The sequence below is a fragment of the Sinocyclocheilus grahami genome, unplaced genomic scaffold (assembly GCF_001515645.1).
Source record: "Sinocyclocheilus grahami isolate Dianchi unplaced genomic scaffold, SAMN03320097.WGS_v1.1 scaffold30.1, whole genome shotgun sequence".
NCBI classification, from domain to species: Eukaryota; Metazoa; Chordata; class Actinopteri; order Cypriniformes; family Cyprinidae; genus Sinocyclocheilus; species Sinocyclocheilus grahami.
This window is the reverse complement of record NW_015505209.1, coordinates 2279878-2305106: the sequence shown is the minus strand read 5'-3', so window position 1 is coordinate 2305106 and position 25229 is coordinate 2279878. Positions and strand designations below refer to the sequence as shown.

The following is a 25229-nucleotide window of genomic DNA, read 5'->3' as shown; positions in this document are numbered from 1 at the left end:
TTGCAGTTCAAGTGTTTAATGCGGTAACTACAGAATGCATACATACAGGAAATAAGTAGCGGAACTAAAGGCAACTACAAAGTACTACAAAATACAACACGCGGACCAATACATTTACAAAACATTTGAAATCCTTACAAAATGAGCTGTATTGGTCCTTTTTGTTCTGCAAGTTGAATCTTTGTACAAACTCCGAAGATCCAATTTACCAACAAATTTCTGAATATTTCCACAATTGTACAAGTGCCAGGGAGAACCTCCAACCCAAGATTTGTTTCCTCACAGGTGCAAACTAGTGAACCCCCCCCCCTGCAGTCCAGGACATCTGTCCGATCCTATCAGCTCACCACACTGATAGCGCTCCCCTTAAAAACCAAACCTCAAAAAATAATTAAAAAAAGAAAGAAATAAAACAAGACCTCTTCCTTAGCCACTACCAAGCTTCCAAACAAAAGTCAATCCGTCTTGAAGGCAAAAAATAATTTATGGAGAGTTAGGGGAAGCCAAACAGCAAGGAGTGAAATGTGCTCAAGCATGTGCCTAACCTTTGACAAAAAAAAATGACTCATTCTGCTCTTAAAATGTCCCTTTTTAATATTTACATTGAACATTTTATAACTTGAGGGGGAAAAAAGGAAACAAAAAAGAAACTCATCAGGTCAGATGCTGCCTGGTGGAAGGCGAGCGGGAATCCAGTGCCGGCTGTGTGTCGATCAGACATGCAGGGGGTTGGTGGGGCAAATGAAGGGTTGGGGAGGGAGAGCTCTCTCTCTGGGCACAGGAGCAGTTCCTGCAGTCTAACTGGCACCCGTTCCCTCCATCACCTGCTGGGCCTGCTTCTGCCCCATGCAGCACTGAGCCACCGACTGGAACAACCTACACACACACACATACAAAAACATGGAGACACTGCAGTTATTCTGTTGTGAAAAAGCAGAAAGATGTGTTTGTGTCATGTTGGCACCCTTACTTCTCGATCTCTGGGGCACAGTGCACAAAATCATGGCTCCAGAACTTAAAGGCAGGGTTCTTGATCAGCTCAATGAAGGTGATGAGCAGACCCCATGGGTGCGGCCTGTTCACAATTAGCCTCTCCAGCAGGACCCTACACGACACAAGTTAGCCAGGGTTATTATAGTTAACAAACATTTTGGAAAGTGTTATTTCAAAATACACATTGAAATGAATTGGGGGGAAAAAAACTACTTTATTTTAATTGCTTTACTAACTTTAAAAAAAATAAATAAATAAAAACTTAAATTATCCTGAAAACCGATTCAAAACATTAAAAACTAGGGGTGCTCCGATCAGGATTTTTGAGGCCGATCGCCGATCACAGAAAGCAGTATCTGCCGATACCGATCACAGATACCAATCTTTTAAAGCCTTCTTTTTATCATTTATAACTATTTATAGTGATACTCCAATCAGGATTTTTAGACATTTATTCAGAGCCTGAATTTCATTTTTGAAAATGGGGGGGAATTCCCCTCTTAGGTGTCTCTTGTGAGAGAAGCAGCTTTCACACAGGAGTCCACTACTGATCCGTGGCTGTTTACCACAAACACAACATTTATCCATTATTTTGATTTCAAATCCAACCAGTGTCACTGAAAATGATTTTTTTAGCATTGCAATTCTTTTTTTACACAGTACAGTAATACAATCTTTCACAGACATGTTTAAACAATAAATATAAGCAACACATTCAATGCTTTTTACTTTTGCACTTCTAGATTTATATATTAAGTTGCTCAAGCAAGTGGCAAAACATTTAAACTACTTTTCTTACGTTATCACAAATATACCATTGACAGAACTAGTCAGCTCTACTGCCTTTTCTTTTGCATTTAAATCTTTATTACAAGCAATCCTGCAGTTCATAAAGAACTTCGTAAAAGTTCTAAAAGTGCTCTTTCCCTTTTAAATCTAGCCAAAAAAGCCATGTGTGTTGACTGTGAAACACAGCAGACTTTAATAATATGCATTTATGGTGTAATTACTTCATTTTCGTGTCAATCCATGTTCATATTTACGGCAAACGATGCGCTGTTACTTTAATTCAGCGCATGCAGTACAGCAAAAATAGACTCTGCGGAAACGATCGCTGCACTGCTGCAGACACTGCTGGACACCAACCGTGTGCAGTGTGCACGCTTTATTAATCCGTTCAAATAAGCGCGGAAAAAATACGCACTACATATGCACTGTAAACGGAGTAATGTGAACCTGGCATTATGTGTGTGCGCTGCGAGTGTGCATGACTGCACGGTCTCCAGGAGAGCGCTGAATGGATAAACACTGACAAGAATCACAGCACACGCGTGGTGATTCACTCATGAAGTTTGTGAAATTACGTCTCACACAAGGTTTTCAAATTACTTTATAAGTTATTTAATGAAGAAATATGAAGGCTCACCTTCAGCATTATAATGATTTCACCCACGCCGGACAGAGACTGAGACTGTTCCGCTGCATGTCGTGCCAAACCTCTCACGGCAGCGTAATCAGCTTGAGATCGGCCTTTTTAGAGACTGCCAATCAATCATCCCAACGTGATTATCGGCCGATAGTAATCGGTAGCCGATCAATCATCCCAACATGATTATCGGCCGATAGTAATCGGTAGCCGATCAATCATCCCAACATGATTATCGGCCGATAGTAATCGGTAGCCGATCAATCATCCCAACGTGATTATCGGCCGATAGTGATCGGTAGCCGATCAATCATCCCAACGTATTATCGGTAGCTGATCAATCAGAGCACCCTTATTAAAAACTATAATAGTATCTCAAAGACACTAAAATAGACCAATAGACAAGAACCTATAGTCAAGTATAGCACATAAAATAGAAGTAATTTTTTAATTTTTGTTATAACTTTGCAATAAAGCTTAACATTTGTTAACATTAGTTACCACAAATTAACAATGAAAAATAATTCTAAAGCATCTGATCTTAATTGCAACATTTACTAATAAATTATAAAAAAAAGCTGTATATGATAACATTCAATATTTATAAATACTGTAACAAATGAATAGCTCATTGTTAGTTAATTTTAGTTATGCATTAATGTTGACTATTGGGACCTTATTGTAAAGTGTTCCTGAATTCTTAGAAATGTAGTTATTCAAAATTAAAATTAGGACAACCTGTTCTGGGTTGGTTGGGCAAAGACTGAAAATGTGACATGTTAAAGGGGTGGTTCATTGCGATTTCACTTTAACGTTAGTTAGGGTCTAATGTTGCTGTTTGAGCATAAACAATATCTGCAAAGTTACAAAGCTGAAAGTTAAATGCAAACGGAGATATCGTCTTTTAAAATTCTGGCAGTTTAATGCCTACAAAAACAGACGGTAGGGACTACAACGAGCTACTTCCCGGGTTCGTGACCCATAACAACAAAAGACAATACTTTATTGAACCTTTTCTGATAAGAAGTGTGCGCTGCAAACGTGAGCATTTTTGACGATCCTTTCTGTCTAGTCTGCTCGTTTTATCGCGTTTAACCACAGCTGTTGTCGTTTTTTGTCTGGCAGTGGCAGCAGATATGTGATCAAATTTCTAATTGGAGGCTGTATTATGTCGATTCTGGCACCCAACATCACAACAAGATGATATTTTAAGCTCCTTATGTAGCCGAATCTGCGCTGGTTTGAATGGGCCGTCTCCAGTTTCTCCTTTGTTTTGCTGCCTCCAGCTAGCGCTGTGACGTCGGCTGACCCTAGTTAGCTGTGGTTGACCTGTCCGTGCGTCACTCAGAAAACAACAGGCCAAACAGAAGAGAGGATCATGAATATTAATTAGACAGGCCAAAATCGACCTGTTCTCAGCAGAGCTCCTGAAGAAGTAGCTGTAAAAATATATGTTTTTGGTACTTATACCGCAAATATATATTCTTAAGGACATCAAAACCTAAAATAAAACTCCAGAAAGGTGTACAATATGGGACCTTTAATGAATATAATTAATCAATGTATGATGAATGCATAGTCACAAATCAAATGACCCCCAACATAAAAACATAGTAGGTTTTAATCTAATCAACGTAAATAATGATTTAATAATTATAAAATAATTATTTCGGCAATAATTACTCAAGCACGATTTTACAGAAATAGTGTTTAAAGAAAAATGTTTAACGGGGTCATATGATGCAATTTCAAGTTTTCCTTTCTCTTTGGAGTGTTACAAGCTGATTGTGCATAGATAAGATCCCTGAAGTTGCAAAGACTAAAGTCTCAAAACCAAAGAGATATTTATCAAAGTTAAGACTCTGCCACACCCCCCTAAAACGGCTCGTTCTAACACGCCCCCCCACATGCGGAGTTTTGCGCATCGTGTGTGTGTGCGCGCGCGCGAGAGAGAGAGCGAGAGAGACCAGCTTCATCACTGTGTCTGTCACGCGACTCTGTTCCCCTTTCGGGCTCTGTCTTTACATTTATTTTGAAAGATGAAGCTCGCGATTATGGTAAGGGGCGTTACATTTCCGACGAGTGCTTGCGGTGTTCGGCCAATCACAATGCACTGGGTCAGCTGGCCAATCAGAGCACACTGCGCTTGTCGGAAGGAGGGACTTTGTAGAAAACTAAGCGTTTGAGAAAGGCGGGGCATAGAGGACCTACAATAATGTACAGTATTTGAAAAATAATGTGTTTTTTGAACATTAAAGCATGTTAACATTCTGTTACACAAAATAATGATCTTTAAAAAAGCATCATATGACCCCTTTAAAGTGAACAAAATATTGGTAATTCTAACCTTACGCTCAGTTTTTAATAGAATACATCACATCCGGTCGGGCGGGCACATACGGTCTAGCCGCAAATCTGAAAGCTCAAATCAGATCTGAATTTTGCGCATATGATCTGAACAGCTCCCGCACTACTATCCATTGGAAATGAATGGCTTCCTGTCTGTCGTTTGTCTGAGATAGTGGAAAGGCGGCTTATGGGTTGATAATGTAAAACTCTGGACAAGTTTTCTTGTGCGCACCCATTTCTAACGAGTCTTGACTGTCGTACAGTCTGACATAAATGACAACTGAAATCCCACATTGGGACATGATCATCATGTTTGTACAGTCTGACAAAAAATAAATAAATAAAAGAGCCCGGCTTAAATATAAAGGAACTATGCATTAAATGGAACTAAACACTGCTAAGAGTTTAGACAGAAATAAGTAATTAAACTCACTGCCATACCTGGTGATCTGCTCTTGAATGGCTTCAGCGTTGGCCTCGGCAAACAGATACAGCATGGTACAGCTAAAGTAGTGTGTGTGGCTGTTTGGATAACGCAGCTGATTGGCTATCGCATTCAGGAACAGATAGCGGCCTGGGAGTAGGAATACAAGTCACAATGTGAACTAAAACTAAAGAGCAGGGAAAAATAAGTTTTTTTTTTCCCAAGTTAATTTTTTTGCATCTCACCCTCAGTGTCTAGATCGACTGCGAGGTTCTGGAAGATGTCCATGTGAGCCGAGTGAGTGATGGTGCTCATGGAGGGAGTGCTACCCTTGTTGTGTATGTGGGCAATGGCCTGGGTTCCAACGTACAGCACCAGAGCATTGATCAGCTGAATGTTGTAACGGTTGCCTGGCTCATTGGACACCTGGAGGTAGAGTGGATTTTATGGGAAAAAAAGTCTCACTAACTAAAAGAGCTAAATTACAAAAAAAAGATGAACATGCGAGTCTGTTGGGAATTGTTTTGTGTTTCAGAGTGGCGCCCCCTACCTGCAGGTTGCTGCGCAGCTCAGAAAGGAAGGTGACAGGAGAACGGGTCTTGAGGTAGGAGTCAAGATCCTTCTTAAACTGGGATGGCATCACACCAGTGAAGTTAGTGAGGATGCGGGGAGCGATGTTGATCTCACTCAGCATATCCACCTGGTGAACACACACAAACTGTTACATACAGCACAAGATGACCACAAGCATACTTGAAGTTACAACTACATACTAAACCACAATGCATCAAATCTGATGTCAAATGTGCAACTCTCTACCTTCAGATTAGGGGTGAAGGGGTCTGGAAGCCTCATGTTGCGGGGGAAGGCACTCAGGATCAGGTTCCTCAGCTGGATGCAGTTGGGCGGGATGACGTCGCAGAAACCATAATGGTAGTCGCACAGGAACTCTGGGAAGTCATGTAGCAGGACAAGCAGCACACGAAGTGTTCCCTTGGAGGAGAGAGAAACGATGCAAGGTCACAAACTGACCTAAAGAACCACTAGACAGGCTTTCAAAGGCAGGACTACGCTAATACCTTGTAGAGAATTTGCATAGGTTTGTTGAGTTCAACATTCCTTAGGAAGGGTGCAAGATACTTGAACAAGTCTATCAGCAGCTGGGCATACATTGGCCAACCCTGCGAGAGAGGAAAGAGACGTTTAAGGCACAGAAGACCGTTAGTGATTGGGATGTGGACAGACATATGGGGTGTCCAATCTTGCTCCTGGAGGGCCATTTTCCTCCAAAGTTTAGCTCCAACACAACTGCTTGGAAGTTTTGAATGATCATTAAAGGGATAGTTCACCCAAAAATAAAAAATTTACCATATGTTGTTTACACTTTGATCTGAATGTAAACAACGTATCTGCATACATACGTTGTTTACGTATGTGATACTCTCCAAAACGGTGCTATAGGGTGACGCAGAGGAGACGAATTGTTGAATAAAGTCATTATTTTTGTTTTCTTTGCGCACAAGAAGTATTCTCGTAGCTTCGTAAAATATTTTAACGATGTCCTTGCTACGTTTCTGACCTTGATCGTGTTAGGATCCTTGCCGTCTATGTAGGGTCAGAAAGCTCTCGGAATTCATCAAAAAAATCTTAATTTGTGTTCGGAAGATGAAGGTCTCACAGGTTTGGAACGACATGAGGTTGAGTAATTAATGACAGAATTTTTTTTTTTGGGTGAACTATCCCATTAAGACTTTGATTAGCTGGTTTAGATGTTTAATTAGGATCAGCAAAACTCAGCAAGAAGTGGCCCTCCTGGATTGGACACCTGATACATATCATGCAGCAGATACAGACCTTCTGTTGTGGGGTATGTGCAAGCATCCTGGCAATAAAGATGCGGTGTGAGATGAGCTCCAGCCAAGCATAGACAAAACCAGGTGCTTTACTTGGCCTCAGGATGTGAAAGGTGTTACTGAAAAGAGACAATGCCCTTTAATACCCATTCAAAGACTGATCAACACAGTAATGGTGCAGTCGCATTAGCAACATTTCTGTGAAATTTCCCAAAAACGGTCCATCATTTGTCAATAGCGTAGTGATGTATGAGGCAGAGCTCACACAGAAATACCTTTCAAACCAAAGCGGTTTTCTATTGGTAAACGTGACAAAGCCGCATGACCAACTCAAACCCACTGCACTGGTCCTACTGAACGAAATTCGCTGTGAAAATTCGCCAAACAGTGATAGATGTGACTCCACCTTAAAACAAATTTCATGTGCTTACCAGAAGGCAGTGAGGGTCTGGAAGTTGATGGTCTCCAGCACATGCTCTGGTGCGTTAAGCTCCAGCAGGAGCATGATGAAGATTCTGTGGTACGGAAGCTGCTGGAACTCCGTCTGCCTTACATCGTGATCCTGGATCAATACACCCACCACAATGCCTAGAACCTGCACCACGACAAGAAAAGCAGCATTTTTTTTTTTTTAGATCTTGATTAAAGGGGTGGTTCACCGGGTTTTTTTCTAAGCTTGATTGCGTTTATGGGGTGCAGTCTAACGTGTTAATGCTGTAAAAAAAAAAAAAAAAAACGCATTATTTTTCTCAATTTACCTTTATTCCACACCGCTCTGTCCCTTCTCTGGGACACGGGCTGATCTTTTCCCGTTTTTATGAAGCCCCGCCCTCAGAAATAGGTGATGGGCTCTGATTGGTTAGCTAGCCCAGTGTGTTGTGATTGGCTAAACCGCCTCTAGCGTCTAATCGTCTCGCCCCTCACCTCAGTGGCATGTGCTCCAGTTGTATTGTAAACAATGGTGTCGTTAATATCGCTTATCAATTTGAGCCCGATTGAGAAGCAGAGGATATAAAGAGGATCGTGCAGAACCTGTGCAAGCACGGCTTTTAATGGTAGGCCTATGTTTTTTGTTGTCTCATACTTTTAGATATACTGTTATTTGCAAATGCTATTTAGGAACAGTTGGAATTGAAACAGTTCATTGTTGGAGCTGAGCTGAATGAGAGGGAGAGAGATGTGGAGCAGGGGGACGCGAGAAACAGTATTAAGAACCGCTGCTTTAGAACACTGATTTTGAAACTTGTGAATCCATTAAAATCATTAGAAGACAATCGCGATTCATATATGAATAGATTTTTACGTGCACCCCTAGTTTCCTCTTCCTCTTCTCTAAAGCAGTACAGCATGGCCTTGCCCCCTTTGCTGCCTTTTCCCGAGGGCGGGGTTTATCTGGGTTTGTGATGTCACGGATGGTAGGGACTACGAGTTACTTCCCGGGTTCGTTTTTGTAGGCATTAAACCACCAGAATTTTAAAAGACGCAATCTCCGTTTGCATTGAACTTTCTGCTTCGTAACTTTGCAGATATTGTTTATGCTCAAACAGCAACATTACACACTAACGTTAAAGTGAAATCGCAATCAAGCACCCCTTTAAAGTCACCACTGAGCCACATCTAACCACTGTAAGCATTCCAACCTTGTTGAGCAGGTTGATTTTGGTGACTGTGTTGGTGGCCTCTCCAGAGTGTTTGACAAGAAGCGCAATGAGCCGAACAAAAGCATCCAGGTTATGGTAGCACTTGGCTCTGATGATGGCGGGGCTGGTGGTTGGGTGCTGCTGTTCGGCTTGAGCACGGTAACTGATCTCCACGCACATTTCTGTGCACAGCCGGAAAAAGCGAGTGATGAGGTCATCGGTCTTCAGGATGCCCTGCTGGTGCATCTGTAAGAAAAAACAAGGCATGTGTGAATTAAGTAATGCAGGCCAATTACAGCATTGAGAGGAACCAAGTTGAGACTTGAAACGTTTGTATTTTGAGTGTTACTGCTAACCTGGCCAACAAATGCAGAGAAGGCCTTGGTGCTGTCTCTTCCTGCAGCTGCTGAGTGGTACAGGTTGACCCATTCTCTCAGCAGGTACTCTGCTTTCTCTCTAAGGCCTGGTGGGTCATCGTACTCAGAGGCTTGAGAAATCCCAGAGTGCATCATGAAGTTCGGCCCACCATGGTGACGATCGATCATGGCCTCATAGTTGGAACGGACAACATCCATCAGCTGGGGCAAACTAGGGGTTCCACAGAAGTAATTCCAGGTTACTTAAATTTTCTGTAACCAATCGGACACTCAATTGACCTATCAGTAAGCCCCACTCCCCTTAGTTACCGTTGCTCCCTCGGACAAACAAATGGAGCTGCTCTCTCTTACAATGACAGCTGTCAGTGTGAAAACCTTGTCCCACGATGTTTTTGAACAATTTTGGACACAGAAGGGCCACCATTCAAGTGGGAATTAAATATTCCATGGAGGGATATACATATAAAAGATTTTAAAATAAATATAGTGGGGGTAACTCGAAGCAAGGGTTCACAGATCAATGCAAGCGGGAGAAGTCTCATATTATGGCCGTCACGATCGCAGATGACAACATGCAGGATCAACACTGTTCATGTATCACAGGGTACAATTAATTTACATTGAACCATTTTCATATGGAGAGGCACTGAAATGTAGACCTTCGTTTGTGTTTTTGACCTACACTGCACATTAGGGCTGCACGATATATCGTTTCAGCATCGACATTGCGATGTGCGCATCTGCGATAGTCACATCGCAGGATGTGCGATGTTTAGCATAAGCTACTGATCGTTATATTTATATTAACAGAGCTACTGCGCGCGATTTTCAGTGCTGGAAATCCATTTATCCTTTGTTGAAACTTCCACGTCGTCGTGGAGAGCACAGGTCACGGTTGCTTAGCAACGGCAGACGCCACGAAAGCGCAAGCTCCCGAGCGCTTTGGATAGAAAGAGAAAGCGGCATGACTGGCATTTTCCCACGCATTTTTAGGCGCGACATGTGAACGACCCCAAAGTCTGTCTACACTGGACGCCAATCATTTCAACTTTGTGTCAGTACGTCATTAAGAGAAAACGACACCAGTTTACTGTGGGGATTTGTCGTGCCGCATCCAGTGTAGACAGCATCACTGATAATGAGTTCATTGTATTTTGTCACGTCGCCCCGCGCTGCTCACGTCTGTTGTAGGCATGGTGAGAGCCACGCAAATGCATGTGAACACTGAATTCTGTTCACTTCTGCGTCTATTTGTGCCTGAAATACTTTGCTCTTCAAGTATCCTTGGGTTGTCTTACCCTTCAGGAGCATTGGCTCTAGAGTGAGCATTGGTTCTCATCAGTGTCTCAATGGTGTGGAAGAGATCCGCTTCAGTGATGTGACTCACGCTACGTTCGTCAACCAGTAGGAGCTTCACCAGCTGCATGGCAAATGCCACTGCCATGTAGTTGAGCCCATTCTCCATGGACTAAAAAAAAAACACATGGTGTAAGATTCTACTAATTTACAACGGTTTCCTTTTAAGTCCTAGAGACACTCTCCTCACCTGAGCCAGGTGTAAGTCATACTGCTGCATGTTGACCAGGTGGTTTCTAATGAGGAGCTCTACGGCCTCAACGTTATACTTGTATTCATCTCTGCACTCAATCAGGCATCTGTAGGGGTGTAGAAGAAAAGGTTAGGACGTTCAAGACCTGTCTATGCTTGTGACATAAGTTTACGCCGCAGTTGTAGTACTGGCCTGGTGATTTGTTTGTTGCACCACTGTGGACCGTAGGCACGACCGTCCTGTAGGGCTTTCAGCACCAGTAGGTGGCACTCCCTGTAGCTCAGCAAAAGATCAGGATCAGCGCCACTGGTGGCATCCAGCAGACCCTCGACAGCCTGAGAGTGAGCAAGCAAGCATACATTTTTTTTATTTTAGCTGAGTATTGCAGGGATGTCCAGTCTTACACATGTAAGGCCAATGACCCTGCAGTGTTTAGCTACAAAACATTTGCTTGGACGTTTCTGGTGATCCTGAAGACCAAAAGTTGTTAGGATCAAAGTTAAACTCTGCAGAACAGTGGCCCTCCAGGAGCAGGATTGGACAACACCGCCATAAAGTGAAGTCAAGTTTTCTCCCAGAGTCTCTCTAACCTTCTGCAAAAGGCCCAGGGCAGCGATGCCATCACGGGAGTTTCTAGCCATGACAACAGCCTCCAGAAGGCTGCGTATGGCCTGGGTCTGTGGGTTCATGGCTAGGGCAGGTGGAATTGCATGCATGTGCTGCTCCAGGTCCGAAATGCACTTATCATAGATGTGAGCCACATCATCTGTGGGCCATGCCTGTTGCTGCAATGCAGAAAAGAGGACCTTTGAGCTACTTAACCAATGTGACAACAAAACACAACCACTTCAAGGATGGGGTCTGTACCTTCATTGGTTGGGCAAGGAAACCAGTGGGCTGAGACAGGTCATTACTGGGTAGGAAGCCTGGGACATTACGGGCAAACTCCTCATAAACAGCCAGCTGTTTAGGATCTACTCCACCGACCTGGAGAAGAGAAGCAAGTCAGAATCTAACATTTTCATACAGAATAGTAAACCATTGACCCAATGAGAAGTTTACAAAGAACTCACCTTCAGTCTGATCTGCTCTGGCATGCGCTCAGCCTGATAGGTGAGCACCATAGGGTCACAGTAGCGACGGCCTTCTTGGCGAGCATGCTTCCTCAGCTCGAATTCCTGCAAGACAAAGAATCATACAGTGTTTTTTGGCTGTATGATATTACATGACCATGACAAGCAGCTGTTCCTTAACTGGTGTAACAATTAGGATAGTGTGCAGGGACTCACAGTTGCCAGCCTCTTGTCCATCTCTGGTCCAGCTTTCTCCACTGCTGTCTTCTGGATAAAGCAACAAGCAAGCTCACAGTTGTCCTGTGCAATGCGAGCAGCCGCCTCTTCCATCATCTCTCTCTGCTGGGGTGTGGGAGCCTAAAATGGACATGCTCAGCGAGTCAGAAAATGCTGAAAATTATATAATTTTGTGTCTCCGGATGGAGTGGAAAATCTTTCCCTACCCTAAGAGCTGCAGCAAAGCTGTTCTTCAGGTTGGTGGCGATGCTTATGAGCAGAGGCTCCCTGCAGGTGATCATGGCCATGCCGGCGGTCAGGTTACGCATCATGTGGTGGGCGGCCACACGCATGTGAGACTCCTCAGAATCTAGTGCGAAGTCCTTCCTGACTATCTGCTCACAGGTGGTCATGGCAATCTTGATGGATCGGTCCACCACTGGGTGAACCAGTTCCTGTACAGCACGCTCAATTGCTGGTCTCACACACTGCTTCAGCTGAGGGTGGGCCTGTAGTAATGGGATCTACACAAAAAGCGAGGAAGAAAATTTTAATATTTGAAAACAAGTTAAATTTAGAAAAGTTGTTTTGAAAGTGCAAGACTAACATTAATATTGATGTTGATGTGCGGTGCCAGGCCAGCCAAGGCATACACATTGATGTCATGGTAGCTGAACTGTGGTGTGGGTGGTCCAGTGGCCGTACAGGTCGTGGTGGTGGCCGGAGTTGACGGAGCAGCTGTAAATGGAACAGAATCTACTCCTAGATTCAAAAACAGGAAACGGTAAGCATCGGTAAACAAAAAAATAAAATCATCTTACAACGTGCCTGTTGTAGTGTTATACCTGTTGTAACTATAGGCAGCATCTCTTCAGGAGGCTTGGTCTCTTTCTTTGGTGCAGAGAGCTGTTCCTCCAAGTTCTTCAGTTTATCTTTGTCTCTCAGTAGGTTTCCTGGTTTTAGCTCACTGATGTCCAAAGACAGATTCTTGCAGAGCACCTCAATCTCAAACTTGAGGTTAAGCTGTGAAGAGAGAATTGTGGGACTGAGTGAAAACTACTTCCACTGGAAGCTTATGTACCATAAGTTTAGCGTCAATGAAAGCAACTGACCTTTAAGTCATGTTCCTGGTGGAGCTCAGCCAGTACATTCATGATACCCATGGTCCAAGGGTTCTGTGGTCTGAAGATCTACAAAACAGGGCACCCATTGTTAAAAGAGGTTATATGTCCTGATATATGCAAAACTGGCCCACACTCAACACCTGACATCAAAATTGGGAGAGAAAACTGCACGATTATTACCACACTCCGTAGACTTGATTCCAAGACTTTGGCCACAAAGGGGACGACATACAGTAACTCCTGTTGGCCTTTCACATAAGCCTCCAGCAAGAGAGATTTCAGCTCCAGGTCCTATAAGAGCAAAACATTAATGCAGTAACACAGCAGGTATAATAATGAATTGGATCCTTTTATAAATGTTTCAAGCTCAGGCAATGGATAATAAAAATAAACTCACTGTGTACAGGATGGGTTTGTTTTTAGCTAGGGTGATCATTCCAAGCCAGTGACCCAAATTCTTCAGCAGGGATCGATCTGAGAAGTTAGCAGCTGCCTTATCAGAGGTAAGGAGGACCTGAAAAACAAAATGGGACAACATTAACTCATCATAATGTAGGCATACCTAGGATTTAAGACTTTAATCCCGTTATATTTCAAGAAAATTACCTTGATGTTTCTGTAAGTCTCGTTGAGAACCATCTTGACAAACTCTGGGTTTTTCAGTGTGTCCAGGAAGTTAGAATACAGGCTGTGGAAGTTGGGTTCAATGCTGACACGCTTCATAACCAGGTACTGAGAGACCCAGGGCATGAATTCTTCTTTTACAGTCTCTTTCAGCTCCTCCACCTTCAAAATCACAGCAAAAGATGATTTAGGAGGTAAAAGCACAAACTTATGATATATAACAAAGATACAGATTGTAAGGAAAAAAACACCTTTTGGGACATGTTTGATTGGGACAAGTTGTTGAAGATGAATGCAATCTTCTCCTGAACATTCTCTGGGGGCTCAACGATCCTTTCAGTTTGGTCTGTGGCCACCAACAAGGTGTCAATGTTTGTGGTGTTGATTGAAGGCTGTGGAAGAATTTAAAACATCAAATACTACAGAGACGAGTCCATCTAGGACCAATGATACATTTCAGAAAATTACATTAATGGAACAGTGATTGTGCGCACTCACTGGCACGTCCTTCTTCGGTCCAACAGCTGTAGGTCTCGTGATGGTGGTGGTTTTGGCAGCGGTGGTTGTTGTGGTGGCTGTGGTCACTAAGGTGCTGGCCTGGCCAGGTAGAGGGGCTTTGGGGGTCTGAGACTGAGCTTGAGCCTGGGCTAAAGCCAGGCTACCTGGGGTGGTAATGGAGCCTTGCATCTTCACAGGAGGGTCTCTGGACTGCTGGCCATACTCTATATACTATACACAGAAAACGGACAACATACAACAGACTTATTCAGCTGAAAGTTTAACCAACTAGTGCAGAGCGAGATATTACAGGAAAATGCTGTGGGCATGACCAAGATAAAATGAAAAACTAGGTTACCTCTTGTAAATCAAAAACAGGAAACGGTAAGCATCGGTAAACAAAAAAATAAAATCATCTTACAACGTGCCTGTTGTAGTGTTATACCTGTTGTAACTATAGGCAGCATCTCTTCAGGAGGCTTGGTCTCTTTCTTTGGTGCAGAGAGCTGTTCCTCCAAGTTCTTCAGTTTATCTTTGTCTCTCAGTAGGTTTCCTGGTTTTAGCTCACTGATGTCCAAAGACAGATTCTTGCAGAGCACCTCAATCTCAAACTTGAGGTTAAGCTGTGAAGAGAGAATTGTGGGACTGAGTGAAAACTACTTCCACTGGAAGCTTATGTACCATAAGTTTAGCGTCAATGAAAGCAACTGACCTTTAAGTCATGTTCCTGGTGGAGCTCAGCCAGTACATTCATGATACCCATGGTCCAAGGGTTCTGTGGTCTGAAGATCTACAAAACAGGGCACCCATTGTTAAAAGAGGTTATATGTCCTGATATATGCAAAACTGGCCCACACTCAACACCTGACATCAAAATTGGGAGAGAAAACTGCACGATTATTACCACACTCCGTAGACTTGATTCCAAGACTTTGGCCACAAAGGGGACGACATACAGTAACTCCTGTTGGCCTTTCACATAAGCCTCCAGCAAGAGAGATTTCAGCTCCAGGTCCTATAAGAGCAAAACATTAATGCAGTAACACAGCAGGTATAATAATGAATTGGATCCTTTTATAAATGTTTCAAGCTCAGGCAATGGATAATAAAAATAAACTCACTGTGTACAGGATGGGTTTGTTTTTAGCTAGGGTGATCATTCCAAGCCAGTGACCCAAATTCTTCAGCAGGGATCGATCTGAGAAGTTAGCAGCTGCCTTATCAGAGGTAAGGAGGACCTGAAAAACAAAATGGGACAACATTAACTCATCATAATGTAGGCATACCTAGGTTTTATGACTTTAATCATGTTATATTTCAAGAAAATTACCTTGATGTTTCTGTAAGTCTCGTTGAGAACCATCTTGACAAACTCTGGGTTTTTCAGTGTGTCCAGGAAGTTAGAATACAGGCTGTGGAAGTTGGGTTCAATGCTGACACGCTTCATAACCAGGTACTGAGAGACCCAGGGCATGAATTCTTCTTTCACAGTCTCTTTCAGCTCCTCCACCTTCAAAATCACAGCAAAAGATGATTTAGGAGGTAAAAGCACAAACTTATGATATATAACAAAGATACAGATTGTAAGGAAAAAAACACCTTTTGGGACATGTTTGATTGGGACAAGTTGTTGAAGATGAATGCAATCTTCTCCTGAACATTCTCTGGGGGCTCAACGATCCTTTCAGTTTGGTCTGTGGCCACCAACAAGGTGTCAATGTTTGTGGTGTTGATTGAAGGCTGTGGAAGAATTTAAAACATCAAATACTACAGAGACGAGTCCATCTAGGACCAATGATACATTTCAGAAAATTACATTAATGGAACAGTGATTGTGCGCACTCACTGGCACGTCCTTCTTCGGTCCAACAGCTGTAGGTCTCGTGATGGTGGTGGTTTTGGCAGCGGTGGTTGTTGTGGTGGCTGTGGTCACTAAGGTGCTGGCCTGGCCAGGTAGAGGGGCTTTGGGGGTCTGAGACTGAGCTTGAGCCTGGGCTAAAGCCAGGCTACCTGGGGTGGTAATGGAGCCTTGCATCTTCACAGGAGGGTCTCTGGACTGCTGGCCATACTCTATATACTATACACAGAAAACGGACAACATACAACAGACTTATTCAGCTGAAAGTTTAACCAACTAGTGCAGAGCGAGATATTACAGGAAAATGCTGTGGGCATGACCAAAATACAACGAAAAACTAGGTTACCTCTTGTAAATGGTGCGGAAACTGCAGGAAATGGGCTATTGACGCCAAGTGCTGACAGTACTGAGGATAGTCCTTCAGTCTGAGGAAGAGAACGGTTCAGATTTAAAACAATTCAACATATGAAGATGCAAATTAAATCTTGTGTGGTGGCTGGGAAGCCAAGAAAAACTACTGACAGTACCTATTTTTAAATCTATCTAGTGCAGCGATCCCAAAGTAATACATCTTTGATCCGAAAGGTTTGCGTAAGGCTTCCAGGACATATCGTAAGGCCAAGCCCAGAGCCATGTATGTGACCAGGCCTTTCTCAATGATCCCCCCAAAGAGGCAAGCGGTGATGTGTAGCTCTTTGTCTGGATACTGAGGGAAGAATCGGTACTCCTCAAACAGATTCCTCAGCATGCAGTTAAAAACTTCCCGTTCCCGCTTGATGTTCGAGTCCTTAAATCTCTGCAGCATTTCCAGCACCTACATTGAAAGAATCACTATGAATTCAAAAGCTGTACCTTAGAAATTACCGTATTAAGAACGAGCAAAAGCACCATTCTACTCTGTTCCTTCTGTTGATCTCACCTCATCCACGGACATTGTGGGGTGCGGCGGATGGTTGTAGATGCGCTGGAAGTAGCTGTTTGCCTCATCGTCTATCTCCTTACTAAAGTGCTGGTTTGCCTCGGGCCACACCTGAGAGAGGTCAGCTGTAGCAAAGGAAAAAAACAGCACTTTATGAATTTAAAAATCACTTAATTTGATTAAAGCCAGACTAAAGCACAAATTCAGAAAAAAACAAAACAGAAGTTCCAGGCAAACAGTTTGTTTTCCTTCATATGTCTGATGGAAGAAAATAATATTTACACACGGATCCAAGCTGGTTGCCAAGAACATCTTGCAGTAATGTAGACTGACCTGTTATTTCCTCTTAGGTTCTAATGTCATTTTTGGCCCAGAGATGAAATTGCACAGAGATAAGACTCTGAAATGTGTCAAAAGGACTTTTGTAAGGCTCTGAGTGCCAGTTTTGAGAGGAAATACAGCTTGAGGCGCCTGGCACTCTCTCAGCCACACCACCACTTACAGGCCTTCATCTTACTCTGCTGGAAGGTGGGTGGGTTCAGCCCTGGTGTGCTCATCTTCCTGGTGCCGAAGGGGTCACTGCTGACAGCGGGCATGCCCAAACCTGAGCCAATCCCAGTCAAGCTTGAGCTCAGAGGACCTACAGAAGCAATTAAAGAAATGCATTTGTAATCAAACAAACTGGAAAACAGTAGTGCATCCTCACTAGGTTCTAGACCAGAGTTTCATGGTACCTTGGAGCTGAGAAGAGAGTGGGTTGATTCCTGGGAAAGCTGTGCTGGGGTTCGGGTTGGGCAGGTTTGAGAAGGCTTTGGCTGGGGACTGGGGGTTACTGAAGGCAGAGCCCTGCAGGCTGGGGAATCCTTGCATGCTCGGGGTGTGAGAGGTGGTTGACGAGACACCTAGACTCAAAGAGCCCATCGCAGAGAGAGGGTCCATCTGAAATACAAGAGACATATTTGAGTACAACACCATCAAAATACAATTCAGCCAATCTTGACACCAATAGCCTTTTTCATTCAGTAGATAATGCCACAGTTACCTGCACAGGTGAAATAGCATCTAAGCTGCTGGTGCTGGGAGCTCGTCCCTTTGGCAAGACTCCTGGTGGCGGCTGCCGGGCCTTGTTCATTACATTGCTACAGTTGGCCACCATGGTCAAGATTGTCTCTGACAGCTCTTGAGACACACTCCTGCTCAAAGAAACCAACAAAACCAAGTGTTTAACATCAACCCAAGCTTTTCCTTAAAATGCTTAAAAATATGCGCAAGGGCTCTCTATACGCACCCAGCACAAGACTGCAGACATGCAAGCATGGTAGCCAGTGTTTCAGGAGGAAGTTGAGCACTTTTCGGCTGGTCTTTCTCTGGGGCCAAACCACCCATGATAGAGGGACAGCGTCTCTTCAGGAATGTGACACACGCCTGGATGAACGGCTCCTAATCGACAAACATGACACGTCAGTAGGGCTGGGCAATTTTTCCGATTTTATAGATTAATTCGAATTTAATGTTTTGCAGCGATTTAATTTTTTAGAAATCGAGGAATCGCGACTTATAAATATTACTAAATGCTACAATTAGACACTTAAATAATATGCCAATCATAACAGTAAAGAGAAAAGAACGATCCAACCGCATGTTGGCACACGTGATTAACCGCTCACGTGTGATGCGCTCATATCGCGAGGTGCATATCACACAGAATGTGCTTTTGAGTTGACAAAGATGCAACAGACAGCGGAATAGAAAAAACATGCAAAAAGATGTGAGTGAACTTCTTTTAATTTGAGCTCTACGTTTTTATAATGCCATTTCATGCGTGAGATGCTGCAACAGTCAAACGCGTCCGTGTTTACATTGAAAAAACAATGGAAAAGCAGAAATTTAACTGTTTAAATGAATGTACAGATATATTTACAAGTGCGCAGTCATTTTGAATTACATTGACTTGAGAATTTTTTTAAGCATTTTCATTGTAGCCTATTATTTCGGAACATATAACATGTAGGCTACAAGACAAGTTTGTACAGGACGCAGTTAAACAAGTGATTTGTTTAACATTTACATCATGTTGACAACTTCATGTGTGCTGCACTTAGAATATAATTTTCTTTAACTAGAGGGTTAATAAAGAAAAAGCTATTTGAATCATGTTGTAGCAACATTTAAGTTGACTAGTTAAAAATTGTAAAAAAAAAAAAAAAAAGGTTTAATTTTTTTGCCAAATCGCCAAGCCCTACACGTCAGTCTTCATGTGCATTGACTTAGAATTCAAAATATCATACCGTTCATAAGTCTGGGGTAAGTATGTTTACTTTTTTCAGTAAATATACAATATGTTGCTACAACATGATTCAAATAGCTTTTTCTTTAAGTTGACTAGTTAAAAATTGTAAAAAAAAAAAAAAAAAGGTTTAATTTTTTTGCCAAATCGCCAAGCCCTACACGTCAGTCTTCATGTGCATTGACTTAGAATTCAAAATATCATACCGTTCATAAGTCTGGGGTAAGTATGTTTACTTTTTTCAGTAAATATACAATAAACATTAAAAGTAACAGACACTTATAATTTCATTTATAAAATATCATTTCTATTTCAAAAGATGCTGTTCTTTTGAACTTTGTTCAATGTAAAATCTTGGAAACTAAAGTATAAGCAGCACAACTGTTTCAACATTGATATGTTTGAGCAGCAAATCAGCATATTAGAATGATTTCTGAAGGATCATGTTACACTCAAAACTGGAGTAATGGCTGTTGAAAATTCAGCTTTGCAAAAAAAAATTATTCAAAAGCTTAAAAAAATAAAAAAAATAATAAAAAAAAAAAAAGACTCCAAACTTTTGAGCAGTAGTGTCAAACTGACAGCTGACTTACCCCGTGCTCTCGAATTTTGTCAGTGAGCCATTTGTCAAGTTTGAGGTATTCACGGCGAGAGGCAAGTGCAGCAAGGTCAATAACAAAGGCAAATGGAGTACCATTCAGCAGCATCGATAGAGACTGCAATGCACAAAAACAAGAGCATTCAAAATGTTGAGTACCACTGAAGTACCACTTTTTTAATATAAAAACTTGTTTTCAGTCTCCAACCCTATTAATGTACTCCTCATGACATCAGGAGCAGGAGATCAGTACCTTCAAGTCCTGAGCCACATCCAGGATGCGGGATAGCTTGGCCTGTGTTTCAACATTGATATGTTTGAGCAGCAAATCAGCATATTAGAATGATTTCTGAAGGATCATGTTACACTCAAAACTGGAGTAATGGCTGTTGAAAATTCAGCTTTGCAAAAAAAAATTATTCAAAAGCTTAAAAAAAAAAAAAAAAAAAGACTCCAAACTTTTGAGCAGTAGTGTCAAACTGACAGCTGACTTACCCCGTGCTCTCGAATTTTGTCAGTGAGCCATTTGTCAAGTTTGAGGTATTCACGGCGAGAGGCAAGTGCAGCAAGGTCAATAACAAAGGCAAATGGAGTACCATTCAGCAGCATCGATAGAGACTGCAATGCACAAAAACAAGAGCATTCAAAATGTTGAGTACCACTGAAGTACCACTTTTTTAATATAAAAACTTGTTTTCAGTCTCCAACCCTATTAATGTACTCCTCATGACATCAGGAGCAGGAGATCAGTACCTTCAAGTCCTGAGCCACATCCAGGATGCGGGATAGCTTGGCCTGGTCGTATTGCTCTCCTCTCATGTACCACTCAGCCATAGAGTGCATGATCAGCTGGCGGATGGAGGGGGACTGGCCCTGGAAACATAACCCAGGCACATTAATACACAGTGACAGCAGAACAGAACTTTGCGCCTCTTCAAACTGATGTTAAATCCACCCACCTGTCCATGCCAGGCATAGTGCAAGATGATGGCAGAGTTGGGGTGGTTGCCCAGGAAGATGGGCATGAGGGTGGAGATGAGCTCATGACGCAGGGTGTGCCAGGAGGTGCTGATCTGTAGCAGCGCCAGCACTAGCATGTCCGGGCAGTGCTTGATGGGAAAGCTGAAGAGCTGCTTCACCTGTTCATAATGCCCGACTTCAGAGAGGCGCAAGAGGCTCTCCACTAGGTCCAAGCTCTTCCTGTTAAACAAAGCGAAAGGAGAAGATATAAAACATACAGAACACAATATTTAGAAAAACTAGATGGTCTTAAATTGGTCAAGACTTACCATGTGGCTATTTCTCTGTTGTCATCCTCAGGTGGGGCCTTCAGGATGTCAATGGCAACAGTATGACAGGGGTAGTCAACAAAGCAGAAGACTTCAGGACTCATCAGCGAGTGTTGAATGAATGATAGCTGGAGAACACAAAAGAGCAGGACTTCAATATGCTACTTTATTTCCAATGCAAGTTCTAGACAAATTTGTTTAATCTGAATTGGCGACACTTCAAACTAACACTTTTTTCTACCTGTCCTTCTGCATGCTTCCATGGTCTGTAGATGAGATCCACTGGGAACACCTCCATTCCCAGACCCCTCTGGATCCCATAGACCACTATCTGAAGCCCCTTACTGTCCCGGATCAGGAAGCCTGGGTGATCCAGTTCATAGGTCACCTCTTTGAAATTCAGATTGGGGTTCTGAGAAGAACAAGCAGAGTTAAATTAAGTTCTGTTCTGCTAACTAATGTTTGATCTGGTAATGCATCTAAAACAAACACAGCCTTACCACTTCTTTGACCACATCAATTAGAACTTCAACAGTCCAGGTGTGGGCCTGAGAGCCGTCACTCTTGTCCTTCCCATCACTCCAGATCCCACCACCCACTGGATTTGAGATGGACTACAGATAAAAAGAAAAACTAGTTACTCAAACCTGTTCAGACTCCCTATCTGATCCTTTAACTCAAACTTTGGCTGCGTTTACACTGCAAGTCTTAATGCACAGATCCGATCTTTTGACCATATCCGATTTTTTGGCACATCTGTTTACATTCACTTTAGACACGACTGGTATCATCCGATATCTGTTTACATTAATTCCCACCCAAAAGGATTGTCTGCAGTGATCGCTTTACTATGCACATGGTAGACCCTCGGGTTTTAAATGGCCATGCTTTTAAAATTATTTATATAATTCACGTCGAATGGCCATTATTATTTGCCAGCATGGACAACGGCTGTCATGGATGTTTTGCAGCACAACATCTGACTGAACGGATAAAGACCCGAAAATAATTGTAATTTAAATTTGTTAGACTATTTTATCTACAGCTCGTTAGAGGTAGACTTCTTTAGTGAAATAAAGATAATATTTATTGAAATTAATTCGAAGGAGAGCGAGAGAGAGAGAGAGAACGAACGCATGCATGCACCCACGTGCGAGCGAGCGATTGTGAAGCATTGCAAACATTATCACCTTATCACTATCATTATCAAAGTTATCACCTCATTGCTGAGAAATATATGTAGCTTTTAGCTGTTGTATTTTCAAAATTCACGGGGCGGGGGTTGAAAACCAGCTCCTGAATGTGCAATTTCTTACCTATAAAAAGTTTCCACCTCAATAAAATGTGAGCGCATACAGCACGCCGGCATTAAAACGCCATTAAAAATCTTTATGAGCAAACGTGTCGCCCTCGCATTGGGAGTTCTGTGGAGAACCGGATGTGTGTGTTTAGACGTAGGTCGGATGTCCAGATATCAGATCTGTATCCGATTAAAATCCACATTTGGAAGTGGCTCAGATCAGATGCAAAAAAATCGGATCTCGTGCAGGTTTTTGTGTTTACACGTGTACAACAAATTCCGATCGGTGTCAGATGTGAGCGAAAGATCGGATTTTTTGTGCCAGTGTAAACGCAGCCTTTGTTACATTACAATTCCAAAAGAACCAAAACCAGGCCCAGACAGAAACTATTTTAACAGTTATAGTTAACAACATACCTGCAGGCCGATGCCATCAGATAGCCCAGAGTGAGTGCGGGCCATCATGCCCAGCACTCTGGCCACCTGACTGGCTGTCACCTCTCGCACCCCATACTGCAGGATTATGTTCCTGCACTCTTCAAGACTGGGAAAACACACAAATCAATAAATCATGGGAATCCCTTTAAATTTAGAGCATCAATAGTACACTTTCAGGTTATATTCAACTAAAACTGTCATTTAGATTTTTCCCCATATAACTCAAAAGAAGAATTTATTTTCTATACATTGACCACATTCATGCCAACAAGGAACAGCATACAGATTTGAAATAACATGAAGATGTGTAAATGACAAAAATTAAATTTTTGGGTGCTTTCTCCCCCATTTAAGCTGTTAATACCTTGCACAAAAGCCATAGCCAACTTCTTGCATGAAGTCAGCAAGTGAACTCTCCATCATGGTCTTGTTCAATTCTCCAGAGTCTGGCAGGATCCGGTCCATGAGAATGTCCCGTTTGTCAGGGTACAGCAGTGGTGCGAGCACCACAGGACAGCGCTCCTGTGGGAAATCTGGGACAAAAAAAAAAAAAAAACACAGGACTAAATGACTCTAGAGCACAGCATGGGAACCAGTTCCCATCGGGAGAACTAGCCAAACATAACATGTAAGAAGTAATTATTTAGTGGATTTTTCCACCAACCTCTGCACAGTGTTTTGAGGAATGCGTCAATCTGCTCTTGTCCGACTCCGCTCGAGCCCTTCTGGCCGAACAGAAGATGGGAGAGGAGCAGATGCAGAACCTCTATGGCAATGTCCTGGAAGCCACCTTCCTGATTACCTCCGAGGTCTGCGTCCACGTACGAGCGGAGGAGGTCAGGGAGCTTCTGCTTCACAAATTGAGCAGCTGTGAAAGAAAGTTACAGGGGTTTGAACCGAAAGTCTTCACAGATAATCTAAGGCCATGTCCACACGTACATGGGTATTTTTATAAACAGAGTTTTTCCTCCTTTCGTTTTAAAAAAAATCTCCATCCATAAGAAAACGCAAATGCATGCTATGAAGCACTGTCAAGAGCATGCCAAACCAACAGGTGGTGATATAATCAACCGTAAAGCCATGTTGGTCAATCAGAAGCCTGAAAAAATTTCCAGTAGTCGTAGATAACAGTGCATGCTGACGTCACAAGCCAAAAACTGGTTTCGCTGTCTACACGATTACACTGCAACCGAAGTTTTTGAAAATCTTCACACTTGCAGGAGTTTTCAAAAATGTTCGGTTTCAGTGACCTGGTGCTGTGTTTGCGTGTGGACGAACGGCCAAACTGCATAGAAAAAGCTGCTTTATTGAAAATAACCACGTTCGTGTGGACAGGGCCTAATGCTGCAGAAGTGAAACGGAAAACAAATTAAGAGTCAGGAAGTGAACACTTACCAAACCCTCGGAGGTCTGCGTTACTGGAGTTCAACAGAGCAAGGCCAAAAATCACCTAGCAAAATCACGTACATTTTTAAACAGCCATTCTCACAATTTTTGACATTATTTTAGAATATATTGGAAAACTTTATGCCTACCTCCTGAACCTTGCTTAGCTTAAGAACTTTACTCAGCTGAGTAAATAAATGAGGTGATGGTTTCAAACTCTACAAACAAGTAGACATGAAACCAATGAACTCAATGAGTATCAAACAAGCACTTAAATCACAAAACTGCCAAATTTGAATACAAAAGGTTAAATATTTTGAAAGCCAGATCAACAAACCTTTTGATAGTGCAGGGGATTGTCAATGGCGTAGCAAAGCGTTGAAATAAAATTTGGTTTCGTAATAAGACACACACACTCCTGGATCAGAAATTGTGTCTGAAGCAAAAAAGAGATGGGTAATAAAACGTTAAAACTAATTCTGAAACTAATAAACTACCATTTTTGATAAAAAGTCAATTTTCAAAGCAAAAACTACATTTATTACCTGGTGGAAATCTTTGCCACTGCTTTTACCATCGCCACTGAAATCCACATGGGAAAAGAGACAGCGTAATAAATGCCGGTCTGCCTCAGGGCCGTGACGATTCACAATCTGAGAAAAAGTGATGCATCAAATCGTCAGTACCTCCAGTTCCCTGATGTAACTAGCAATGCTGACTTAGTTCTCTAAATTTCAGGGTAAAAATTAAACACCATCAACTCACATGTTGTATTTCCTGCTGGCTGGCTCTGTAGTTTTTCTTAGTTAAATTGTCCACCAGGTAGCTGATTTGAGACAAAGCCAGCGAGAGCGAGTCAAGATTCATTGCTGGTTGGGGCGGAAGCAGGCGGCCGAGCCCGGCGCAAAATCACCATTATTCCCCTTTAGTCACTTCAGTGATAGGTTACTTCTGTCTCCCCCCCCCCCCCCCCCCCCCCGCGGAAGAAGCGCGCGGGCCACCAAAAAG

General features: G+C 42.6%; 1 protein-coding gene across 2 annotated transcripts; it reads right to left on the bottom strand.

The window, feature by feature from the left end:
* Positions 1–25190, bottom strand: LOC107572701 (CCR4-NOT transcription complex subunit 1). Of its 2 annotated transcripts, none has more exons than XM_016259132.1 (48): positions 24987–25190; positions 24767–24874; positions 24559–24657; positions 24371–24439; positions 24231–24285; positions 23500–23703; positions 23200–23368; positions 22815–22941; positions 21598–21711; positions 21339–21509; positions 21098–21225; positions 20768–21008; positions 20562–20681; positions 20304–20426; positions 18212–18363; positions 17966–18116; positions 17658–17862; positions 17441–17563; positions 16924–17048; positions 16532–16818; positions 16351–16429; positions 15993–16223; positions 15746–15886; positions 15477–15656; positions 15268–15384; positions 15051–15161; positions 14859–14936; positions 14592–14769; positions 12508–12662; positions 12128–12424; positions 11901–12041; positions 11685–11789; positions 11479–11598; positions 11202–11396; positions 10804–10946; positions 10609–10717; positions 10361–10530; positions 9042–9273; positions 8686–8931; positions 7477–7640; positions 7047–7164; positions 6272–6373; positions 6012–6185; positions 5743–5892; positions 5438–5618; positions 5210–5342; positions 971–1105; positions 1–876 (listed from the first exon to the last, which is right to left on the bottom strand). In XM_016259132.1, exons 1-48 carry the CDS (start codon positions 25086–25088, stop codon positions 798–800), a joined length of 7137 nt encoding a protein of 2378 aa, XP_016114618.1. In that variant the 5' UTR covers positions 25089–25190; the 3' UTR covers positions 1–797. The 2 variants fall into 2 exon arrangements, with proteins under 2 accessions (XP_016114618.1, XP_016114627.1); XM_016259141.1 differs by having other exon boundaries at positions 12508–12656.
* Positions 25191–25229: the final 39 nt, after the last annotated feature.